At 42.3% G+C, this 23,149-nt stretch overlaps 1 protein-coding gene across 4 annotated transcripts in view; it reads right to left on the bottom strand.

Moving 5' to 3' along the window:
* LOC126278092 (lysosomal-trafficking regulator) overlaps nt 1–23,149 on the bottom strand; it is a 543,055-nt gene that overhangs the window by 479,341 nt on the left and 40,565 nt on the right. For all 4 annotated transcript variants that reach the window (XM_049977936.1, XM_049977935.1, XM_049977937.1 and 1 more), the window contains exon 6: nt 16,848–16,976. In XM_049977936.1, coding sequence (XP_049833893.1) covers nt 16,848–16,976 — 129 coding nt within the window. The remainder of the gene's footprint in view (nt 1–16,847; nt 16,977–23,149) is intronic.

Raw genomic sequence — 23,149 nt, 5'->3', positions numbered from 1 at the left:
CTGAAAAAAAAAAAAAAAAAAAAAAAAAAAAAAAAAAAAAAAAAAAAAAAATTGCATACAGAGAGGAACTGCATCGCTGATGTAGACAGCTTCAGCTCATACAACTCCCAGTTTTCAAATTCTTACAAATTACAAATACCACAAATGGATTGTAATCATACCTGGTACCTGCATGTCACCAATCAGCAATTAACAATTACTCTACACTAAATGATGGTCATACTGTAGTAATTTCATAATTAAATCCGAATTTCACATTTCAGCTATATCTAAATGAGAATCTTTCTACTTCTTCCTGTAGGAAAAAAAAATATATTACTTCCTTTATAGAAGCTTTAATTTCCTTTGTATTGAACTTGCATCTTACACAATATATTTCAAAGAGGAATGAAAATTAGTGTTACATTGGCTTTGGCAATAGCCTTTTGTGGAAGAAATGTCTTCTCTTTGACATTTTACACTGGGCCACTCATGAACCTGACTGAGTTATGTGTACTGTGGCAGTAGATCAGAGAAGAATCAACAAACTCAAATGGTACTAAAGAAGAAGTATCCCCTCACCACAACATTATTTTCATAATCAAGCATCATCTTGGTCTTGGACGCATTAACAGTTATTTGTGGGTCTTTAACACTCTTATCTCAATATAATGCGCGTAATCCACACTATCTACAAGTATGTTCACGTGTCACCCTAATCTCCACAACATATTCATCTGGCATCCTCAACTTCCATCTATGAAGCTCGTATGCTTCTGACATCTCCAATGCAAAAGTTACCACTCATTTACGAACACTGCACCCACCAGCTTCACAATATCTACAATAGAGAGAATGATCTTTAAGCCAAATATGTTACTCACCACACATATTACCGCCAATCCTCCAATTTTCGCTTCGCCTTGATATTGAACTGTTGATCTGATTCATTTTTCCATACCAAATGTTCTTTCAATATATCTTGTCACATCAATTAAACAGAACCATATCCCGGCCCCCCCCTCCCCCCCCCCCTCCCCCCCCTCCCCCCCCCCCCCCCCCACACACACACACTGTACAGTTCTTGATAGTGCACACTTGTATTGCCACCTACATTTTACATTTTTGTCTCATCTATCTCATCATCTGCCAATCTCATGCTAAGAAGCACCATCCCTGCTACCATTTGTTACATCAACTATTCTCTCTTCTTATTTCACAGATCATCTGCTCTAATAGAATTCCAGTTTTCTTTATGTGCTGACCTAGCATCCCTCAAAGCTTCTCATGATTACTTAAATCACAGTATTTCCAATCACTGACCTGAAAGTCAGATGCAAATTCCTAAATAATTTTACAACATTCCTCTGCACTGATTCATCATCTAACTCACAGCAAGAAGATTCTGGATTAGATAGCCAGCAAGCAGTTCAAGTTTTATCTGAGGTGTCACTCAAGTATCCAACACAGCCAGAATGGGCCCTAGCACACTTTGACACATGTGATTATAATTTCTCGTAGAAACAAAACTCCAGGTATTGCCTCGTTAATCAAAACTCATTTTAGATATGTAGGGCATATTGAAAATCAAAAGCTACTGTTTTAATAAATATTAATTTTTATTTTTTGCATGAACCAACTGCAGTTCTCAATTTACAGACTTAATTGTGACTTTCCAATATATCCTCAACGCGCGCGCGAGAGAGAGAGAGAGAGAGAGAGAGAGAGAGAGAGAATACCTGCCCTTTTTCCCCCCTAAGGTAAGTCTTTCCATTCCCAGGATTGGAATGACTCCTTACCCTATCCCTTTCGTCCCCTACAAAACCTTTCACCCGACTCCATCAAACTCCTGACCCCACCGACACCTCGCACTCCTACCTTCTACCTACTTCCTAAAATACACAAACCCAAACATCCCGGCCGCCCCATTGTAGCTGGTTACCAAGCCCCCACAGAACGTATCTCTGCCTACGTAGATCAACACCTTCAACCCATTACATGCAGTCTCCCATCCTTCATCAAAGACACCAACCACTTTCTCGAATGCCTGGAATCCTCACCCAGTCTGTTACCCCCGGAAACCATCCTTGTAACCATTGATGCCACTTCCCTATACACAAATATCCTGCACGTCCAGGGCCTCGCTGCAATGGAGCACTTCCTTTCACGCCGATCACCTGCCAATCACCTGCCACCCTACCTAAAACCTCTTTCCTCATCACCTTAGCCAGCTTCATCCAGACCCACAACTTCTTCACTTTCAATTAAAGAGAACAGCCATGGGTACCAGGATGGCCCCCTCGTATGCCAACCTATTTATGGGTCGCTCAGAGGAAGCCTTCTTGGTTACCCGAGCCTGCCAACCCAAAGTTCGGTACAGATTTATTGATGACATCTTCATCATCTGGACTCAAAGTGAAGAACAACTCCAGAATCTCCTCTCCAACCTCAACTCCTTTGGTTCCATCAGATTCACCTGGTCCTACTCCAAATCCCACCCCACTTTCCTTGACGTTGACCTCCATCTGTCCAATGGCCAGCTTCACACATCCGTCCACATCAAACCCACCAACAAGCAACAGTACCTCCATTATGACAGTTGCCACCCATTCCATATCAAACGGTCCCTTCCCTACAGCCTAGGCCTTCGTGGCAAACGAATCTGCTCCAGTCCTGAATCCCTGAACCATTACACCAACAACCTGAAAACAGCTTTCGCATCCCGCAACTACCCTCCCAACCTGGTACAGAAGCAAATAACCAGAGCCACTTCCTCATCCCCTCAAACCCAGAACTTCCCACAGAAGAATCACAAAAGTGCCCCCACTTGTGACAGGATACTTTCCGGGACTGGATCAGACTCTGAATGTGGCCCTGCAGCAGGGATACGACTTTCTCAAATCCTGCCCTGAAATGAGATCCATCCTTCATGAAATCCTCCCCACTCCACCAAGAGTGTCTTTCCACTGTCCACCTAACCTTCGTAACCTCTTGGTTCATCCCTATGAAATCCCCAAACCACCTTCCCTACCCTCTGGCTCCTACCCTTGTAACTGCCCCTGGTGCAAAACCTGTCCCATACACCCTCCCACCACCACCTACTCCAGTCCTGTAACCCGGAAGGTGTACACGATCAAAGGCAGAGCCACGTGTGAAAGCACCCACGTGATTTACCAACTGACCTGCCTACACTGTGACACTTTCCATGTGGGAATGACCAACAACAAACTGTCCATTCGCATGAATGGACACAGGCAGACAGTGTTTGTTGGTAATGAGGATCACCCTGTGGCTAAACATGCCTTGGTGCAAGGCCAGCACATCTTGGCACAGTGTTACACCGTCCGGGTTATCTGGATACTTCCCACCAACACCAACCTATCCGAACTCCGGAGATGGGAACTTGCCCTTCAATATATCCTCTCTTCTCATTATCCACCAGGCCTCAATCTCCGCAAATTTCAAGTTGCCTCCACTCATACCTCACCTGTCATTCAACATCATCTTTGCCTCTGCACTTCCGCCTCGACTGACATCTCTGCCCAAACTCTTTTCCCCTTTAAATATGTCTGCTTGTGTCTGTATATGTATGGATGGATGGATGGATGTGTGTGTGTGTGTGTGTGTGTGTGTGTGTGTGTGTGTGTGTGTGTTATTTTATTGTGCCTGTCTACCGGCAGCTGTAGACCTGCTTAGCGATTTTACATAGGACCTATCAACATAAATGCTCATTAGCTAGATATTGAGTTCATGAATGTGTCATGTTCAGATAAACAAGCATATAGAGGACTTGTTCCGATAAGAAGAGGAAACTCTACAATCTATGAAAAATTCTACAATACATACTTAATGAGCAGAAACCATTTTATAACTGTATCTGCCATGGCCGGCATAGGACAGAGAAGATAAAGGTGACTGAAGTATACCCATCACTGTTCCTTTGCTGTATTTTGATTGTATTTGACTGTAAATGTATTTTGGGTACATTGTAAATAATAAGACAAAATGCTAATTGCATAATCATCATCAGCATCATCATCGTCTTCATCAGGTTCCAAAAAAGGTCATATACAACACCTTCAAGCTGGATTGCTGACCACACATGATGGCTAAGGTATGTCGTAATGGTGTATATTGTTTCAGCCTGGGATCAATTGCTACATTATGTGATCAAAAGTATCCAGACACTCCTAAAAACATACATTTTTCATATTATGTGCATTGTGGTGGCACCTACTGCCAGATATCCCATATCACCTATGTCAGTATTCATTTTACATCGTGAGAGAGCAGAATGGGGCGCTCTTCAGAACTCAAGGACTTCGAACGTGGTCAGGTGATTGGGTGTCACTTGTGTCATATGTCTGTACGTGAGATTTCCACACTCCTAAACATCCCTAGGTCCATTGTTTCTGATGTGACAGTGAAGTGGAAACGTGAACAGACATGTACAGCACAAAAGCGTACAGGCCGACCTCGCATGTTGACTGACAGAGACCGCCAACTATTGAAGAGGATTGTAAAGTGTAATAGGCAGACATAAATCCAGACCATCACATGGGAATTCCAAACTGCAGCAGGATCCACTGAATGTACTATGACAGTTAGATGGGAGGTGAGAAAACTTGGATTTCATGTTTGAGCAGCTGCTCATAAGCCACACATCAAGCTGGTATATGTCAAACAAAGCCTCGTTTGGTGTAAGGAGCATAAGCACTGGACGATTGAACAGTGGAAAAATGTTGTGTGGAGTGACGAATCACAGTACACAATGTGGCAATCTGATGGTAGGGTGTGGGTATGGGTATGGGTTCAACATGATGGAGCACCTGTTCATAATGCATGGCCTGTGCCGGAACGATTACACGACAATAACATCCCTGTAATGGACTGGCCTGCACAGAGTCCTGACCTGAATCCTATACAACATCTTTGGGGTGTTCTGGAATGCTGACTTCGTGCCAGGCCTCACTGACCAACAACAATACCTCTCCTCAGTGCAGTACTCTGTGAAGAATGGGCTACCATTCCCCATGAAACCTTCGAGCTCCTGATTGAACATATGCCTGCAAGAGTGGAAGCGGTCATCAAGGCTAAGGATGGGCCAACATCTTACTGAAGTCCAGCATTACAAATGGAGGGTGCCATGAATGCGTAAGTCATTTTTCAGCCAGGTGTCTGGATACTTATGATCACACAGTCTATTTCTACCGATGAATACAAATCTCCATGCCAATTAAAATTTTGGCTCCATTAATGACTGGAATAATTTTTTTATTTCTGATCATACATCTTTTCCACCTTTTCATTTTTTGTGGAGTTAGTATGCATATGAGTTAATACCACTGTGGTGTGTGTTGCCTTCATGTCTATCTTGGTGACAATAATTCATTCACTATGCTGTTCACAGCAGTTCATCAGACTCTCCCTCTCTCTTTCAATGATTTATTTACACTTGGTTGGTTGGTTTGTTCAAAACGGGGGAAGTGGGGGGGGGGGGGGGGGAGGCCAAACTGAGAGGTCATTGGTCCCTTTTTCAGATTAAAACAAGTATACAAGTGTGAAAACAAAACAAATGAGACGTACAACACAAAATGGGGAGAAATGAAAAACCACAAGAATAACAAAAGGGCAACAAACACTAAAACAAAAACCACAGAGAGATGCAAGAAACAGGTAGAAGGAAGTAAAATAAGAGAGCAGATGACCATGGCTGGCTGATCACAAGAATAAAAAGGATAAGCCAGCCACTCTGTAACACCTTAAAGCCTCCAGCCTAAAAGCACTGGTGTGGAGGATACAGAGGGACAAAGGACACACACTAAAACTTACATGGAATTATAAAACCCACTCTCACAGAGAAAACATAAAACCAAATCAGCTAATGAGGCATTGTCTGGTAAAATGAATGGCAATGAGTCCGGTAACCGAAGAGTGTCTAGCAGCACAGGCAAAGCAGGACAGCACAATAGAATGTGGGTCACTTTTAACTGGGCCCCACACTGACACTGAGGGGGTTCTTCATGGCACAGGAGATAGCCGTGGGTCAACTGAGTGTGGCCAATGCAGAGCCGGCAGAGAATCACAGACTCCCGGCGAGACGCCCACATACAGGACTTCCACACATTCGTAGTCTCCTTAATGGCACACAGTTTTTTGTGCATACTGAGACTATGCCATTCTGTCTCCCAAAGTCAAAAAACCTTCTGGCGTAAGACTGAACGCAGGTCAGTTTCAGAGATGCCCACATCCAGAAGCAGTTTCTGCGCAGTCTGTTTGGCCAGCCTGTCAGCAAGTTCTTTACCCAGTATTCTTATGTGTCCTGGGGTCCACCCAAACACCACGGAATGATTGGACCGCTCCAGGGCAGAGATGGACTCCTAGATGGTCGCTACCAATGGATGGCGAGGGTAGCACTGGTTGACAGCTTGTAGGCTACTCAAGGAATCAGTATACCGAAGAAACGACTCCGCAGGCCATGAATGGATGTGCTCAAGAGCACGAGATATAGCCACCAGCTCTGCAGCCATTGAGCAAGGAATGCTGTTCAATATGGCCTCTGTGAATGTAGGCGAAACCAATGTGACCATCAGCCATTCAGCTGTCAGTGTAAACCATTTCAGAGCCCTGGAACACATCAAGAATCAAGAGGAAGTTACAGCAGAAATCCGCAGGAGTAACTGAGTCCTTAGGGTCATGTGAAAGCTCCAGACAAATCTGCAACCTAGATGTACACCATGGAAGTGTAAGTGGATGGACATGGATGTAAGGCAGTAAAGGGAATGACTCCAGTTCAAATTGAAGGGATCGGACACGAACAGCAAGTGTAAGCCCTGACCTGGGACACTGATGTGGGAGATGAACCACTGTGGTTGGGAAGAGCAGACAGTAATTTGGATGCTCAGGACAACTATGAATGTGTGCAACGTAACTGGTGAGCAGTTGTGCATGCCTAACGTTCAGTGGAGGGACTCCCGCCTCCAGCAGTGTGGTGTTCACCACACTCGTCCTAATAGCTCCCATTGCTAGTGGTGCACTGTGTCGAGTAAACACAACACTGAGGGTGCTGCCGAACCATAAACCAGACTCCCTTAGTCGAGGTGGTATTGAACAAGGGCTCTGTAAAGGTTCAGCAGTGTAGATCGATCTGTGCCCCTGTTAGTGTTGCTCAGGCAGCAGAGGACACTGAGATGCTGCCAGCACTTTTGCTTAAGCTGACGATGATGAGGAAGCTAAGTCAATTGAGTATCGAAAACTAGTCCTAAGAATTGATATGTCTCCCCTACCATGAGTGGATCATCATTAAGGTAAAGTTACGGCTCTGGATGAACGGTACGATGGAGACAGAAGTGCACGACACACAACTTTGTGGCTAAAAACTGGAAGCCATGGGCTAGAGCCCACGACTGCACCTTGTGGACGGCTCCCTGTAGGCACTGCTCAGCAACACCAGTACTGGAAGAGCAATACGAAATGCAGAAGTCGTCTGCATCAGAGAAGGTGCGACTGACAGCCCTACAGCTGTTGCTAGACCATTAATGGCAACTAAAAACAGAAACACACTGAATACGGAGCACTGCAGGACTCCACTCTCCTGGATAGAGGTTGAACTATGGGAGGCACCAACTTGCACATGGAAAGTATGGAGCGACAGGAAGTTTTGAATAAAAATCGGGAGCGGGTCCTGGATACCCCACTCATACAATGTGGCAAGGATATGATGTCGCCAGGTCGTGTCTTAAGCTTTATGTAAGCCAAAAAAGATGGCAACCAAATGTTGGCATCTGGAAAAGGCTGTTCGGATGGCAGACTTGAGGGACACAAGATTACCAGTGGTAGAGCAACCCTGGCGAAGCTACTCTGACATGGAGACAATAGGCCACATGACTCCAGGACCCAACCCAACTGCCAACACACCACATGTTCCAGCAGCTTACAGAGAACGTTGGTGAAGCTGATGGGCTGATAGCTATCCACATCAAGGGGATTATAACCGGGTTTTAGCACCGGAATGATGGTGCTCTCCCACCGTTGTGATGGAAAGATACCACTGCACCAGATCTGGTTGAAGATGACTACTTGTAGTCAGACGAGAGATGTTTAACCATCTGACTGTGGATCTGATGTGGTCCAGGAGCTGTGTCAGGGCAATGTGCAAGGGTGCTGAGGAGCTCCCACTCTGTAAATGGGGCATTATAGGGTTCACTGTGGTTGAAGTGAATGAGAGGACTTTCTCTTCCATCCACCATTTGAGGACGCGAAAGGCTGGGGGGTAATTCCCCGACACAGAGACTCCAGCATAGTGTTCGATGAAGTGCTTGGCAATCACATTTGCATCAGAAGATAACACACCATCGATGTTAACACCAGGGACACCTGTTGGGGTCTGGTACCCGAGAACACATCTGATCTTCGTCCAGACCTGGGAAGGTGACATATGGCACCCAATGGTTGAGATGTACCTCTCCCAACACTACTGTTTCCATCTTTTGATAAGCTGGCGAACGCAGGTACGAAGCCATTTAAAAGCTATTAGGTGCTCCAGGAAAGGGTGCCACTTAGCGGATTCCAGCAACCACCAAGGTACTGTCTTTCGCCGGAAGCACCCTAAGGAACAAGGGATCACATTTTCCGCCACAGAAATGACAGTCCTGGTGACTCGCTTAACCATCACCTTGATTTTACCGTGTGGTGGAGATTCAATGGTGACAGTAGAGGTGAAAGCTTCCCAGTCTCCCTTGCTTAAAGCCTATCTGAGTAGGCGTCCAAGGGCATGACACCAAGCGAGTGACAGGAAGATGGGGAAGTGGTCACTACCACACACGTCATCGTCGGCTCTCCGTGGACAGATGGGAGAAGTCATGGGCTGCAAAGTAATAAATCAAAGGCCGAGTAAGTACCATGAGCCACACTGAAATGTATGGCGGGTCCAGTATTCAGGAGGCAGAGGTCGAGTTGAGACAGTAAATTTTCGACACCTCTACCTGGCCAGTAAGCAGGGTGCCACCCCACAAGTGGTTATGGGCATTAAACTCTCCCAAAAGTAGGAAAGGTTCAGGGAGTTGATGAATCAGTGCAGCCAATATGCTCAGGGGTACTGCACCATCTGGAGGCAGATATATGTTGCAGACAGCTATTTCCTGTGTTGTCCTTATCCTGACAGCAACAGTTTCAAGGCTAGTTTGAAGGGGCACAGGTTCACCACAAACCAAATTCAAGACATAGACACAAACTCTATCTGACACTCTATTATTCACTATGGTTCTTGTAATATCCCCTATAGCCACAGAGGGCACGGGTCTGCATTGCCAGGAACCAGGTTTCCTGGAGGCAATGCAGAAAGCAGGTGTATAGCTTAACAGCTGCCATAGCTCAGCCAAGTGGTGGAAAATTCTGCAGCAATTCCACTGGAGGATGCCATTATCGTGAGGCTGGGAAGGCACGAAACGCTCAATGAGGCAGTTTACTCCTCAGAGTCACTTGCAGCCACCAATTGAGTACCTGTGCAATCAACATCCATTGTGTCTGAGGGCCCAGCGAGATCTAGGTCCTCCGCGGACACCAAAATCTCCACTTCATCCTCAGACGCAGAGCTGTTAGGTAGCAGTGGTATGGGTGTCACTACACTGTCTGGGTTCTTGGTGATCTTCTTCTCTTTGGGTTTCTCTTACTGCTCCTTAGATTTTTCCAGCTGGGAGGGCTTCATTGATTCAGTCTCAGGGACTGAGGAGGACCATGCAGTCCTACGACCATATACCTGTGTGTGCTTCAGCCACTGGCAGGTGTCTGCTTTGCCACTTGTAGGAATCTGGGATGAAAGTGACCCAAGGGGCCCCTTCCTAGCTAGAGGAGGACCTGAAGAAGACTTACACTTCTCCGGCTGGGAAATTGGGACTGATGTCCCCAATGGTTGGGGAGGAGGGTTGCTCCCCAAGTAGGTGGTGCAGGAGCAACAGGGATAGAAGTTCCCCCACGATCAAGGGGGCAGATGGAGTCTTGATGGCTCAGATACAACTGTACATGGTGGAACAGAGGGTGCTAGAACAGTTGTCGTAGCAGCAGTGTAATTGGATGTCATACGCACAATATGTAGCCTCTCATATTTTCTCTTAGCCTCAGTGTAGGTCAGTTGGTCCTGGGTCTTGTATTCTATTATTTTACTTTCTTGCTGTACAATCCTGCAGTGTGGTGAGCAAGGGGAATGGTGCTCTCTGCAATTGACACACTTGGTAGACGGGGCACATGGAGTATTGGGATTTGACGGATGTCCACAATCTCAACTGGTGAAGCTGGAAGTACAGCGGGAAGACATATGTCTGAACTTTCAGCACTTACAGTACCGCAGAGGGGGAGGGATATGGTTTCACATCACAGGTGTAAACCATCATCTTGACTTTTTCGGGTAATGTGTCACCCTCAAAAGCCAAGATGAAAGCACTGGTGGCAAACTAATTATCCCTCGGAGCCCGATGTACACACCGGATGAAATGAACACCTCGTCACTCTAAGTAGGCATGGAGCTTGTCATCAGGCTGTAAAAGAAGGTCCCTGTGGAATGTAATACCCTGGACCATATTTAAGCTCTTATGGGGTGAGATGAAAACAGAAATATCCCCCAGCTTGTACAGGCGAGTAATACCTGTGACTGGGCAGAGGATGCTGTTTTTATCACGACTGACCCAGATTGCACTTTGGACAATCCTTCCACCTCCCCAAACTTGTCTCCTAAATGCTCTACAAAAAAACTGAGGCTTCATTGATGTGAAAGATTCCCCATCAACTCTTGTAAATACGAGGTATCAGGGTGAATATGCTTTGCTGCCATCATTAGTCTGGCATTCCTCCCATGGTGTGGCCAGGGAGCGGAATGATTTGGGGTAATATTTCTTTGCACTGAAGTTAGACCTCAACCACTTAGAGACTGCTGGTGGTGGACCACCAGCAAGAGATGATGTACTATGCTTCATGGCATGTCATCTGCCCTGATGCCACCCACTCTCACCAGGGGCCCTCCCCACGGACAACACCCAGCCGCAGCAAAGGCCACCTGGCAGGATGGCCATTTCCAGGGGACCCAATGCCCCAGGGTGATTGGCATCTACTCGTTGGCATACATGGGGAGTTAATGGCGCAAGCATCAGCAGAGGGATCCCTGTGTAGTCAGGAGACTACAACCAACAGACAGGGTACACGGTGGCCCCACCACAACAAACTGTCTACCATGCTGTATATGAGGTGCAATGAAGTCCATGGTCATCGTCGGCACAGAAAACGACACTGCACAGTGGATGGAGGAAAACGCACCCAGGAAGGTGTCCTCGCCCAACAGATGCAGGATGAGCAGAACTGCAAACCCATGACAATAAAGTGGGCCAAAGATCTCCGTGCACGATGGACACGATGCGCCATGTAAGGCACCCTTCCCCAATTGGCTTGCTCTTCGGGAAAATTTGGAAAAACGAAGGTCAAATCCTACAGAGGACCATCACATGGAGGCCGAAACATGTGAGACTCCTTTTAGTTGCCTCATACGACAGGCAGGAATACCTCGGGCCTATTCTAACTCTCAGATCTGCAGGGGGGGGAACTTAAAAATGAATTAAATCTACATGCATTTTGTGTTAATAGCCTTATGCTCATCAGAAAAGAAATTCTGTTTCTCCTGCCACCATACTTCACTGATTCTCACGATATCTAATTTCAACCTATTCATTTCTTTTTAAGTTTCCCCCCCTAATTACACAACTGAGAAGCGTAACATTGCACACTCTGACACATAAAATGGCACATTTGTTTGCTTTTATTTTAACGTTTTTCTGATACCATAGTCTTGAGTAATTCCCACACAGAGAGCCGACTGGAAGACTTTTCCCCCACAAAAAATTTTATCCAGGAGGATTGCATCTTCATTAATCCCCACAGTGGAGTTGCATGTTCTCAGACAATATAATGACTTGTACCATTACGAGTGGCTACGCCATTAAGAGTTGTGTTAACATCAAATATTTGGTTGGGCATTTTGTGAGTGAACTCTGATGGCATGACTGCTAACCGAGTTGAGACGGACCCATTGACTTAGGATGTAAAGTCAGAATTGCAATATTCACTGGAAAATAAAGAATGCCTAACAGACAGGCTATAAGCAAATTGAAGGCAGCTTATGAGTTGTGGCTGTGAGACGAGTACACTGCAAATGAAATCATGCTTGTGAACATTTTATTTACAAAGATAATAACATTTGTAATTATTAATGTTTAAAAAATTTATAAAAACTATAGCAGACACACAAAGTACACATATGACATCGTTTAATAGCTCTTATGACATGTTCCACATCCTGGAGGACCTCCTCATTATGGATCAATTGGAATGAAGGTAAATCTAATCTAATCTTGATGCCCATTATTAAGATAAGTCACTTTCACTATAAAGTACGAAATAATTCTAAAAAATTTATTGAATAATTAAACTAAGATTTCTCCACATAAACACACTTCATTAAAACTAGCATTATAATTCCAAATTATGATCCCTTTGACTGCTATGTTTATTTACTTATGATTTGACATTACATTGTTTTTAAAGTTGATGTTTTGACTAGAATCAAACTGCAGCAATAGCAATGTAAATAAAGTTGGTGTTTCAACTAGTTAGACTGAAGCACCAGATGTTGAGAATAAATCTCTTCATGTTAGTTACCATTACAAAATTTGGACTTAAATATTTTTTCATTAGGTCACAAATCGACAGAATATTCATCATGTGTCGTAGAATGTATACATGTAAAGTGCAACTTTCTCAAATCAGATGCCATGTGACTAAGGCTTTAAATAGGCATGAAAAGCAGAGTTAATGGTCTTTCATCGAATTGTCATCAGTTTGGTTAAGTCTTGTGTCTGGCTGACGGGCCACAATATTGCTGGGAATTCAACTGGGTCAGTGGGACACAGGATATTTAGTGACTGGGTGTTGAATGCTTACAAATATTCTGGGACTTTGAAATCAGATGGGACTCAGAAATTTCAAGTCAATTTTCAGTGAAAGATTGTTTATTGTGACTAAGCCGTTTGTAAGTAAGTGCAAAGTCTGGCAATTTTGCTGCATTATAATTTAACCGTATAATGTATTTTTAAGATTCCACTACTGGTTCTTCGTTAATTAATGCGCGACATTTTGCATTTACAAGTAATGTGCTTATCCGATTGAAGAGAACATGAACAAAGCCCAATAGCTCGACAATCACACGAAAGAGACTGAGAAGAAAGAAGGAAGCACGAGAGTGGTTTGAAAAGTTCTTGGAATCACCACGAGAGATCAGTGCTAGCTCAACGAGTTGTCCACATTTATTCATTCAACTGTTGCTTGTAAACAAGTGCCACATCAGTGTTGTTGGAAGACAGCTTTGACAGTGATGTGGTTGTATTGTTGCTCCCGCATAGTGAAGGTATGTGTGTGTGTGTGTGTGTGTGTGTGTGTGTGTGTGTGTGTGTGTGTGTGTGTAGGGGGGAGAGGGGGGGGGGGGGAGAATCGTGATTTAAGCAGAATTAAGTACTTCACAAAGAAAGATATGAAAGCAAAGCACATTCATGCTGATTTCCAGAATACACAGGGGGACTCTGCTCCTTCATATTCATCTCTTGCCCAGAGGACAAATGAATTTAAATTTGGTTAGGAGAGCTTAGATGACGATCCGCACAGCGCTCATCCAAGATGTGTCACTACTCCAGAAATCATTGCCAAAGTGTACAAAATGGTCATGGAGGATCACTGATTGAAAGTGCATGCAATTTCTCACACTTGCCAGATGTCATAGGAAAGGTTAGATCACATTTTAACTGAAGAATTAGAAAAAAATTATCTGCAAGATGGGTGCCGTCATTCTTGATGCTGAATCAAAAATGTACTAGAATAGCATATCAGAACAATGTTTGGCCTGTTTTACGAGAAACGAATATGATTTTTTGCACCGGTTTGTGACCACAGATGAAACTTGGTTGCACTACTATATCCTAGAGACCAAACAACAGTCAAAGCAATGGAAATATGTTGATTCTCTGCCACCAAAGAAAGCAAAGACAATTCCTTCAGTGAGAAAGGTCATGGTATCAGTGTTCTGGGATGCGAAGGGGATTCTGTTTGTAGATTATCTCCCTACTGGGAAAACAATTACTGGAGAAATTGCAACAAAAGATATGAAAAAAAAGACCAGGTTTAGCTAGGAAAAAAGTCACCTTCTATCAATACACTGCCCGCTCCCACACAAGTGCAGTCGCCATGGCAAAATTACATGAACTAAGGTATGAATTGCTGCCACCCCTCCCCCCCTCTCCCTTATACACCTAATATGGCTCCATCAGACTTCCATCTTTTCCCAAAAACTGAAAATTTTTCTTGGTGGATGAAGATTCACTTCAAACGAAGAATTGATAGCCAGAGTTGACAACTAGTTTGCAGGCCTGGAGGAAACTCATTTTCGAGATGCGATCAAGGCTTGTCTGTGAAGGCCCTCTTGAGAACTTTAGCACACTGTGCAAGAGAATCTTTGTCACTGCAGATATTCATCCATGTGTGGCCAAGCTGTGTGCAATTAACTTTTTGGTATGGAAGCGATGACAGATTTTGAAATGCAGGTACTGTTGATGGTTTGTGTCGACAGAGCTATCAAAGAAAGGGAAGTCAACATCAAACAAGGTGACATCATGTGTTTAGGAAGACCACGTGTTGGGTCTGACCAGGAAAGTACTTGGGCGCGAACAAACAGATCTATATGAACGTTTGGTTACAGGACCATTATGTACCTCTGAATGTGCTGGTGAGTGTCATTTTTCTGCAAAACTCTGCAGTCATGCTCTAGATATCACTGTAGATGTAATTGTAGACGTCATACACAATGCAGCAATCTTAACTATAAATGTAAATGCAGAATGTCAATAAAATGCTCCGAGCAATACAAATTATTGCAAAACGCACAGTGAAGAAATGCAAGTTGATCGCATGGCATATTTGCACATTCTATAATGTGGCGTTCAACAGATGTCACATCAATGACACTTTTGATGTTGTTCACTGGTTCACCAATATTGTAGCCAGCGTTCTGGCATGCGTAATGAAGGATTGGTCTGTATACTCCCGCAGATAACTGATTGTAAATGACAGCATGATAAACAATCTGTCGTGCAATTTTGGCTGCATATTACTGGAAAGTAGTTTAATGAAGTCTGTTATTCTCTTGGAGTATATTTTATATTGCATGAATAAATACACATCCAGAGGTTGTGCATATTTTTTAGTTTTAGGCAGAATGATTTTTAAATCTACATGTTTTCCGCGTATGCTTCCAGTAGTACTCTTTCATCCTTATGTCCAGTCCAGGAGTCACAAAGTACTAATGACTTTCTCGACAAATGTGGATTCAAAACTGACAGAAAAAACGTCTTCAGATGTTGTTTCGTCATCTTCCCACGCACACTTGCATCAATGACGACATTTGGAGGGCACCACGTTTCTATTTCCCTTGACATGCGGGGTCCAAACTTTCCACTGGATTCTTGAAAGCAAATATAGAGTTTGTCTGCCAATTGTCTGTCCATTGATATAGCAACATTGATCGTGTAACTATGTGTTGCACAGTTAACCGATTGCAACATCGCGAGAGTGTTTCTCTCCCCTTTCATGGATAGTGTTCTGTCACAACAAAGTTCATAGTTGAACAAGGCCATGGGCATTGTGGACAGCAAATCTACAGTGATGAGAACTCCTTGTCCAGTACATTGGAGGTCTCAGGGAGGGCCTACACAGACAGGCACTACACTTCCAAACCTAGTCAGTTTCAAGGACTGCTTCACAATGCGGACCATCTGGATCTTTCCTTCCACAACCATCTATTCTGAACTTTGCAGATGGGAGTTACTTTGCACCACACCCATCACTTCCCCATTAACTCACTGTCCTCACACCCTCCACCCAACTGTTTCACCTTCCTCTGTCTTCTAACCCCCCCCCCCCCCACCCCCCACCCAAACCACATCACTTTCATTGTGCACTGCTCTCCACCAACTCTGGCACACATGCATCACATGCCTATTGCTTGCACCTGCCATGTGTCCCTCCAGCATTCCTAGTGTGTGTGTGTGTGTGTGTGTGTGTGTGTGTGTGTGTGTGTGTGTGTGTGTGTGTGTGTGTGTAACGACTTACTTCAAAAGCTAGCAAGCTTTTCTTCTCTTTTGTGTGTGCCTATTGACGACTCAATGCTTCTGCTATTTGGTGACTGGTATGCTTTACTCCTAAATTATTTAAACTGACCTTAAACAGTGGAAAATCCAAAACTGACCTAAGATATTCAAGGACCTATCATTAACTTCGCCACAAACTTATAACTCATTTTATACTCGAATAATTAATAAAGACTTTGCTAAACACACAGTAGTCATAACAAATCGAAATGCATTAAATTAAAACAGTAAAAGAATTTATCAACATAGGCAAGAAGAATGGAAAAGTGAAAAAAAGGAGGGCACGCAATATCAGTGGTTGGTATGTAATTTTTTCTGAATTTCCCCATGCACAACTTATAGACTAATTTCTTCAGCCGCGCAGAGTGGCTGTGCAGTTCGAGGCACCAGGTCACTAACTGCGCGGCCCCTCCCATCGGAGGTTCGAGTCCTCCCTCGGACATTGGTGTGTGTGTTGTTCTTAAAGTAAGTTAGTGTAAGTAGTGTGTAAGTCTAGGAACCGATGACCTCAGCAGTTTGATCCCTTAGGAATTCACACACACACACACACACACACACACACACACACACACACACACACACACACACAATTTCTTCAATTGATATCACTCTTCATCCACTAATTAAAATTTATACCTGAATGCGAGGTTCACGCCGTAAGGCATCTGGATCTGGAATTATTAGCTGGTTTCCTGAAAGCATTGTAGAATTGGAGGATGATGATGCTGCCACCAGGCCAGTCCCATCATCGTCACTGCGCACAACCTGTGATTAGAAGACTGTCACTGTGTGTTATGCCTCCCACACAAATTACACACACTCAATTAAAAAACCAATAGATAACTGGCTTATGGAGAGTAAAATAGAAACAAATTTAAGAAATCAGATAATAAGGGGTAAAAGGTTGAAACCACAGTCTCAAATTACTGTGAAGAGTAGTGGAATTAAACTGGATCTGGAAAAGCAAAAAAAATCAAAGAAAAATATTTTCACCATAGAGGCTGTTTACATTTCATAATATTTATGTGCCCATTTATAGTTACTTTTAAGTTTTGCTGACATACATAGGGAATGGGAAGGATATGTCATGTGTTGCACTGTTATTATGGTATTGTCAAAAAGATTTTGTTGTGCTCACCCAGCAGTTTAAACTCTGAACATCACTAGCATCAAAACCTTCATTGAGCCTTAGAAGGGAACTGGTGTATCTCTGACACTACTATCATATAAAAAAATGTTTTTCTTTTTACCTCTTTGAAGTACACCAAACTTTACATGCATAGTTTTTTATACCATGTATAGAAGCGTTGTACAAGAAAAACAGATTTGAAGTCAATATTATAGAAAAAGAAGCAAAAGCACATGAATATGAGATGGCACGTATGACACAGCGAGAGCTGACAGAGCATTGAAAGACATAAGCCAAACCAAGGCCACTAGAGCATATGACTTTCCCTCAGAATTATTGACTTTCTTGGACTAGTCAGTCATGACAAAACTATTCCACATTGTGTCCAATATACACAAAACAGGCGAAAACTTTCAGAATTCTAGAAGAATGTAAGAACCCCACTTACAAAGAAGTGGGGTGCTGACAAGTGTGAATATTACTGAACCCGAAGTCTTCATTGCAAGATACTGAGATGAATTATTTACACAAGAATGTAAAAACTCTGACCTAAGAGAAGATCAGTATGAGTTCCAGAGAACTATTGGAACACAGGATTATGCATTTCTAGACTTAGAGAAAGCTTTTGATAATTCTGATTGAACTATATTCTTCGAAATCCTGAAGGTAGCAGGGAGCAAAAAACTACCTATATCTTGAACACAAACATCACTTACAAGAGTCAAATGGCATGAAAGATAAGCAGTAGTTGGGAGTGCATTGAGACAGTGTTGCAGCTTATCCTTCATGTAATTCAATCGGTACACTGACCAAGCAGTAAAGGAAACAAACGTGAGTTTTCAAAAGTATATTAATCTTCTTTCACACACCCTTTTTTTTGCATTGAGATTGGGTATGGAGAATCAAATTGCTTATTCTCATGATTATTTATTAAATATCATTAACAAAACACATCATAAATGGAAAATATATTTAAAGCAAGACAAAGAAGACATAAGAGCATAACAACAATTGAAATATTAAACACTCAGTTTTCTTGTTGGCACTGTTGGACTGGGGTAACATATGACAACAGTGTTGCTTTTTCACTTGCTTCTTTATTAAATTTCAGCAATGCAACTGGTTATAAATATCTTTACGAAAAGGCAAAGACAACATTAGAGCACAACAACAATAATAAGATGACTCAAACATTTGGCTCTTCATCATTTTTGGGCTGTGGAACATATGAGGAGTTTTACCACTCTCAGAGTAAAAAGTTTCTGTGTGCATCACACAGACCAAACATTGTGACATTTTGAAACAATATTTTGTCAGTCGTTTCTTTACTGTGCAGGTGCTACATCTTTTTTTTCTTGATCTCAGTTCCTTTATCTACATTTCTGCTTGCATCTTCCACTTTATCTTCACATGTTGACCTAAAATGTTGTAGCCTCAGTTGAAAACCCTTTGAATTCCTTAGGTGTCCAAGCTTCTTCAAACCAAGTGAGGTAGAACTAACGAATACGGTAGTTGTTTCAGGAATCCTTTTCTTCGGATACAATCCTCACTGTTACCACACTAAATTACTTGTGCACTGATTTTGCTCATATTGATCAATGTAAAAGATATAAGCATGGAACAACTGCACACATTTCTTGCAACACCATATGAAGTGCTCAACTTATCCATAGTGTCAACTCCACATTTGGTGCTATTATAAAATGTTAGAATGGATGGCTTCTGTTTATCTCCAGTGTCAGTACCTATTGAATAATCTTCATGCAAACTTGATCCCTGTACCATACACTTCCACTTTTTGGAACACAGAAGCTGGGGAACAACCTTTCTTGAAGCCAAAAAGTGAACTGTGGACAGCACTTCCTTCACTGGTTGCAAACTACAGAGGAATCTCACACTTGTCTTTCTTCATCCTCCCAACAAAATAAAGATTTTTTTCTTCTGTCAAGCCAATACTAGTAACCCAGTTGTCTCTGCCATATTTCAACATGAGCGATTAATAGGCTCACACAGATGCAGAACATCTAAGGTTTATTGGTCATGTGGTGTAAGCCTTCTGGTTGCAATTCAGTATGTATTTCCAAATTACACAATTAAAATATTTGGTAATCCACAGGAGCATACATCTTAATTCCACAGTTGTTTGGTTTCCTAGATTCATATTGGAGAAAACTGCAGTTTCCACAGAATCCTTCCAGTTTTTACATCTACCTACTATAACATTTTCTTCAAAGGTATAGGATTTCTAGCAGTTTTTTTAGATTCACTATAGTATTTTTAGAATCACTATTATTTTGCCTAATCATCTCCTTTGATTGCAAGTCCCGTGACTTGTCAAATGCAAGACACCACAAAATGAATCTGAAACATTTTATTATCATTATAAGGCAAAATTTTTCCAATGCTATCTCCATTAGTTCCACACAGACCTCTAAGATTTGTCTGTTACTTTTGTTAACATCAGCTAAAAATAGAGACCAATGACGGCTTTCAATTCAAAAACATTTACTGGTTTTACATCCCTCTCATGCTAATTTCCAACACACTCACTATACTGATTTGTATACAAAACTACAATTGACAAAATGTCATCACCTATGAGGCAATTCCAACATTCCAAAAGCATTATTTCTGCCTTCACTGCACCTATAAGTCAAAGTAATTTTCGAATAATATTGTGGGCCCTGAAATGTACACTCTGCATTGGTGGAACTTTATTCCATTTTGTCTCTCTGCCCCTTCCAATACGGTAATGGTTGTTTTCGTCAAGTACTTCCACATCATCTTCACTGTTGTCGTCCTCTGTTTCTGAATCTTCCTGCTGAACTTCAACTACGTTATCAAAATCTGTGTCCACTTCCTCTTCAAAATCCTGATTTTTATTATTATCCCCTTTCAACATCATCTTTTAGACTTCTCCAACATGATTTGGTTTAAGGAGGTTGCCTGAAATAATCAAGTATACCCCCACATAAAATCATAAAATTCGTATAAAATAACACAAACAGGCACAGTGTATCAAGTTGCTACTTGATATTTGGTTAGCCACAACATGTGATAAGACAGCCTAAAAGGAAAATAACAGCATTTTAAATTCTAAATTAGCTCTGAACTACTTACTAAACTATGTTGATAATCAAAGAAATGAACTGCTGAAACAAAATGCAAATGGGTGCTGTCTATTCACCTTACAAATAACAGAGCAGTTACATAGGTACTGAAGCACACAACAACGAAAATCGGTTGGAGAAGGGAAGCTACTAGTGAGAAGACACCAGGGCTGCTAGCTGTTGACAAATAATTTACAGCAAAGTCCGAAATTTATCGATTTGAACACATCGGACAGAAAGTTAAAACTCAGGGAGAAGAGAGAAAAATCTTTAAGAATTGCCAATGACATCATAATTCTGTTAGAAACAGCAAAGATCTAATGAACAGAATGGATAGTGTCTTGAAAAGATGTTATAAGATGAACATCAACACAAGTAACACAAAGGTACTCAAATTAAATGAGGTGACACAGGAAATTAGATTAGGGAACAACATGCTACATGTAGCAGAGGAGGTTTATGCGATAAGCAAAAGAACTGACAACAGCTGAAGCAGAGAGGACATATAATGCAGACTGGCGATAGGAAGACAGGCAGTTAAAAAAAAAAAAAAAAAAAAAAAGGTAAATTTGTTAACATCCAAAATAAATTTAACTGTCAGGAAGTCTTTCATGGAGATATTTGACTGCACTGTAGTCTTTTACAGAAGTGAAACATGGACAATAAACAGGCTAGACAAGAAGAGAATACAGGCTTTTGAAAATGTGGTACTACAGGAGAATGCTGAAGAGAAGATGAATAGACCGGGTAATGAATAAGAATGTACTGAACCAAATCAGGGAGAAAAGAAATTTGTGGCACAGCTTGAGTAAAGGATGGGATCATGTAGGTATCAAAACACTGAAAGTTTATTATTGGAAGGAAGTGTGGGCAATGAAAACTGCACAGGGAGACCATGAGAAGAGTACAGTAAGCAGATTCAAGTAAATGTAGGTTGCAGTGGTTACTTGGAGATGAAGAGGCTTGTACACCATAGAGTAACATGGAGAGCTGCATAAAGCCAGTCCTCCGTCGGATGACGACAACCACCACCACCACCACCACAACAACAACGACAACAATGAGAACAACAAGCAAATGACACTAAGTTTCAGTAATGGTAAAATGATGAATGTGTGTGTGTAGTGGAGCAAAAACAGTAGCAGCTCTCCAGTGAAAGATGGGAAGTGAGCACAGCTTTTGTAATGAGACAAAAATCTGGAGGAAGGAAGAAAAGACATAGTTGACAACCTATGGAAGTTTAAGTCTGCCTGTGAGTCATGCATGAATAGCCAAATTTTGTCTGATTAACAGAGCAGAACCATAGACTGAAAAATCAAGGTGTAATGGATATTTTTCTTTTTACGAATGACCAGAAGGGTTGCCACTGCAGGTGAGAACTGCCCACTGAGATTATTCAGTTTACATCCACAATGTAAGAAGTAGTTAAAACACTCCAATTTACAGGTGTTACACTGTTGAATATAATATTAAAGTTTGGTCATAATTTCAGGTTATCAAAACACGGATATCTAGAAGTGTCTACACTGACATCAGGTACCTCCAACAGTATTAACTGACGTGAATTTTGAGTGGCTGTCAGGCATACTGGTGAAATAAGCTCACCGGGCAAAAAATTAACCACCTCAGTACACATGCACAGATGAATCATTCAGCCTTTACAGACAGAGCAGTGATCAAGTCACATGGTCAACCACGCACACACTGCCTCTATGTGAGCATAAGGCTCCAGCAATCAGTGAGACATTTTTGTTTCAAGCAGACATTGTACGTAAAAATCGGTAAATGGCAAAAAGGAGCAATCGTGTTTGGCTATGATCAGGTCCATACGGTGTGTGAAGTTGCTGGATTTGTCAGTGTTTCACAGTGGAATGTTAAACCTTTCTACAAGAAGTGGTGCAACACACATGGCCGCAAAACCCGTAATCAGTGTCGTAGTTGGAATAAGATCCTTACAGAGGGACTGGAGATGCCTTTCACCACCTGTGAATCAAAATCACTTAGAGACCTCACTGAAATTGCTGTAGCCAGCGACTGAAGTTCCATCCCAACCTGTTAGCGATATAACAATGCGACAGGAACTGCATGCAATGAACATTTGGTGTCTGCCACCTTGTAAGAGGCCACTGCTCACACAAGCACATAAAGACTACAACAGCAAAGTTCATCGCACTGGAAGAGTATGTGAGTAGTTTCCTGAACATTTCCCCACATTATTACATATTAACTGGACTACAAAATCACCTAACTTGAATGTCATAGAAAATCTGTGGGTCATGTTGGAACAGTGGGTCAACATTAGCATCCCAACAATTTGGTGGAATTGAATGGTCATATCATCAGTGAGTGGCTTAAACTGAATGGATGTACCTGCACAACTTGTGGACTCACTTCTTAAATGAATCTGGGTGGTTATCAAGTCCAGGGGTGGAATTACACACTATTAAATGATGTTTGTAACTATTTCTCTAGGGATGACTAATTTTTTTTGTCTGGAGAGCTTATGCTGTACTCCCAAGACAAAGATAAAATTTAACTAAATTACTAATTACACTTTTAACATCAATTATAGGATTAATCAAGTCACTCTCCAATCCAATGTGCTTCTCAATCTAAATTTAAAAGAATTTTTGGTAAACTGAAAGTAGATGGAAATACGTGTATACGGAGAGAACACTGGTTTCTGTAAGGACAGTAAG

The sequence above is a fragment of the Schistocerca gregaria genome, chromosome 6 (genome assembly GCF_023897955.1).
Source record: "Schistocerca gregaria isolate iqSchGreg1 chromosome 6, iqSchGreg1.2, whole genome shotgun sequence".
In the NCBI taxonomy this organism is placed as follows: Eukaryota; Metazoa; Arthropoda; class Insecta; order Orthoptera; family Acrididae; genus Schistocerca; species Schistocerca gregaria.
Note: the sequence above shows the minus strand (reverse complement) of the source record. Positions and strands in the feature narration are given on the sequence as shown.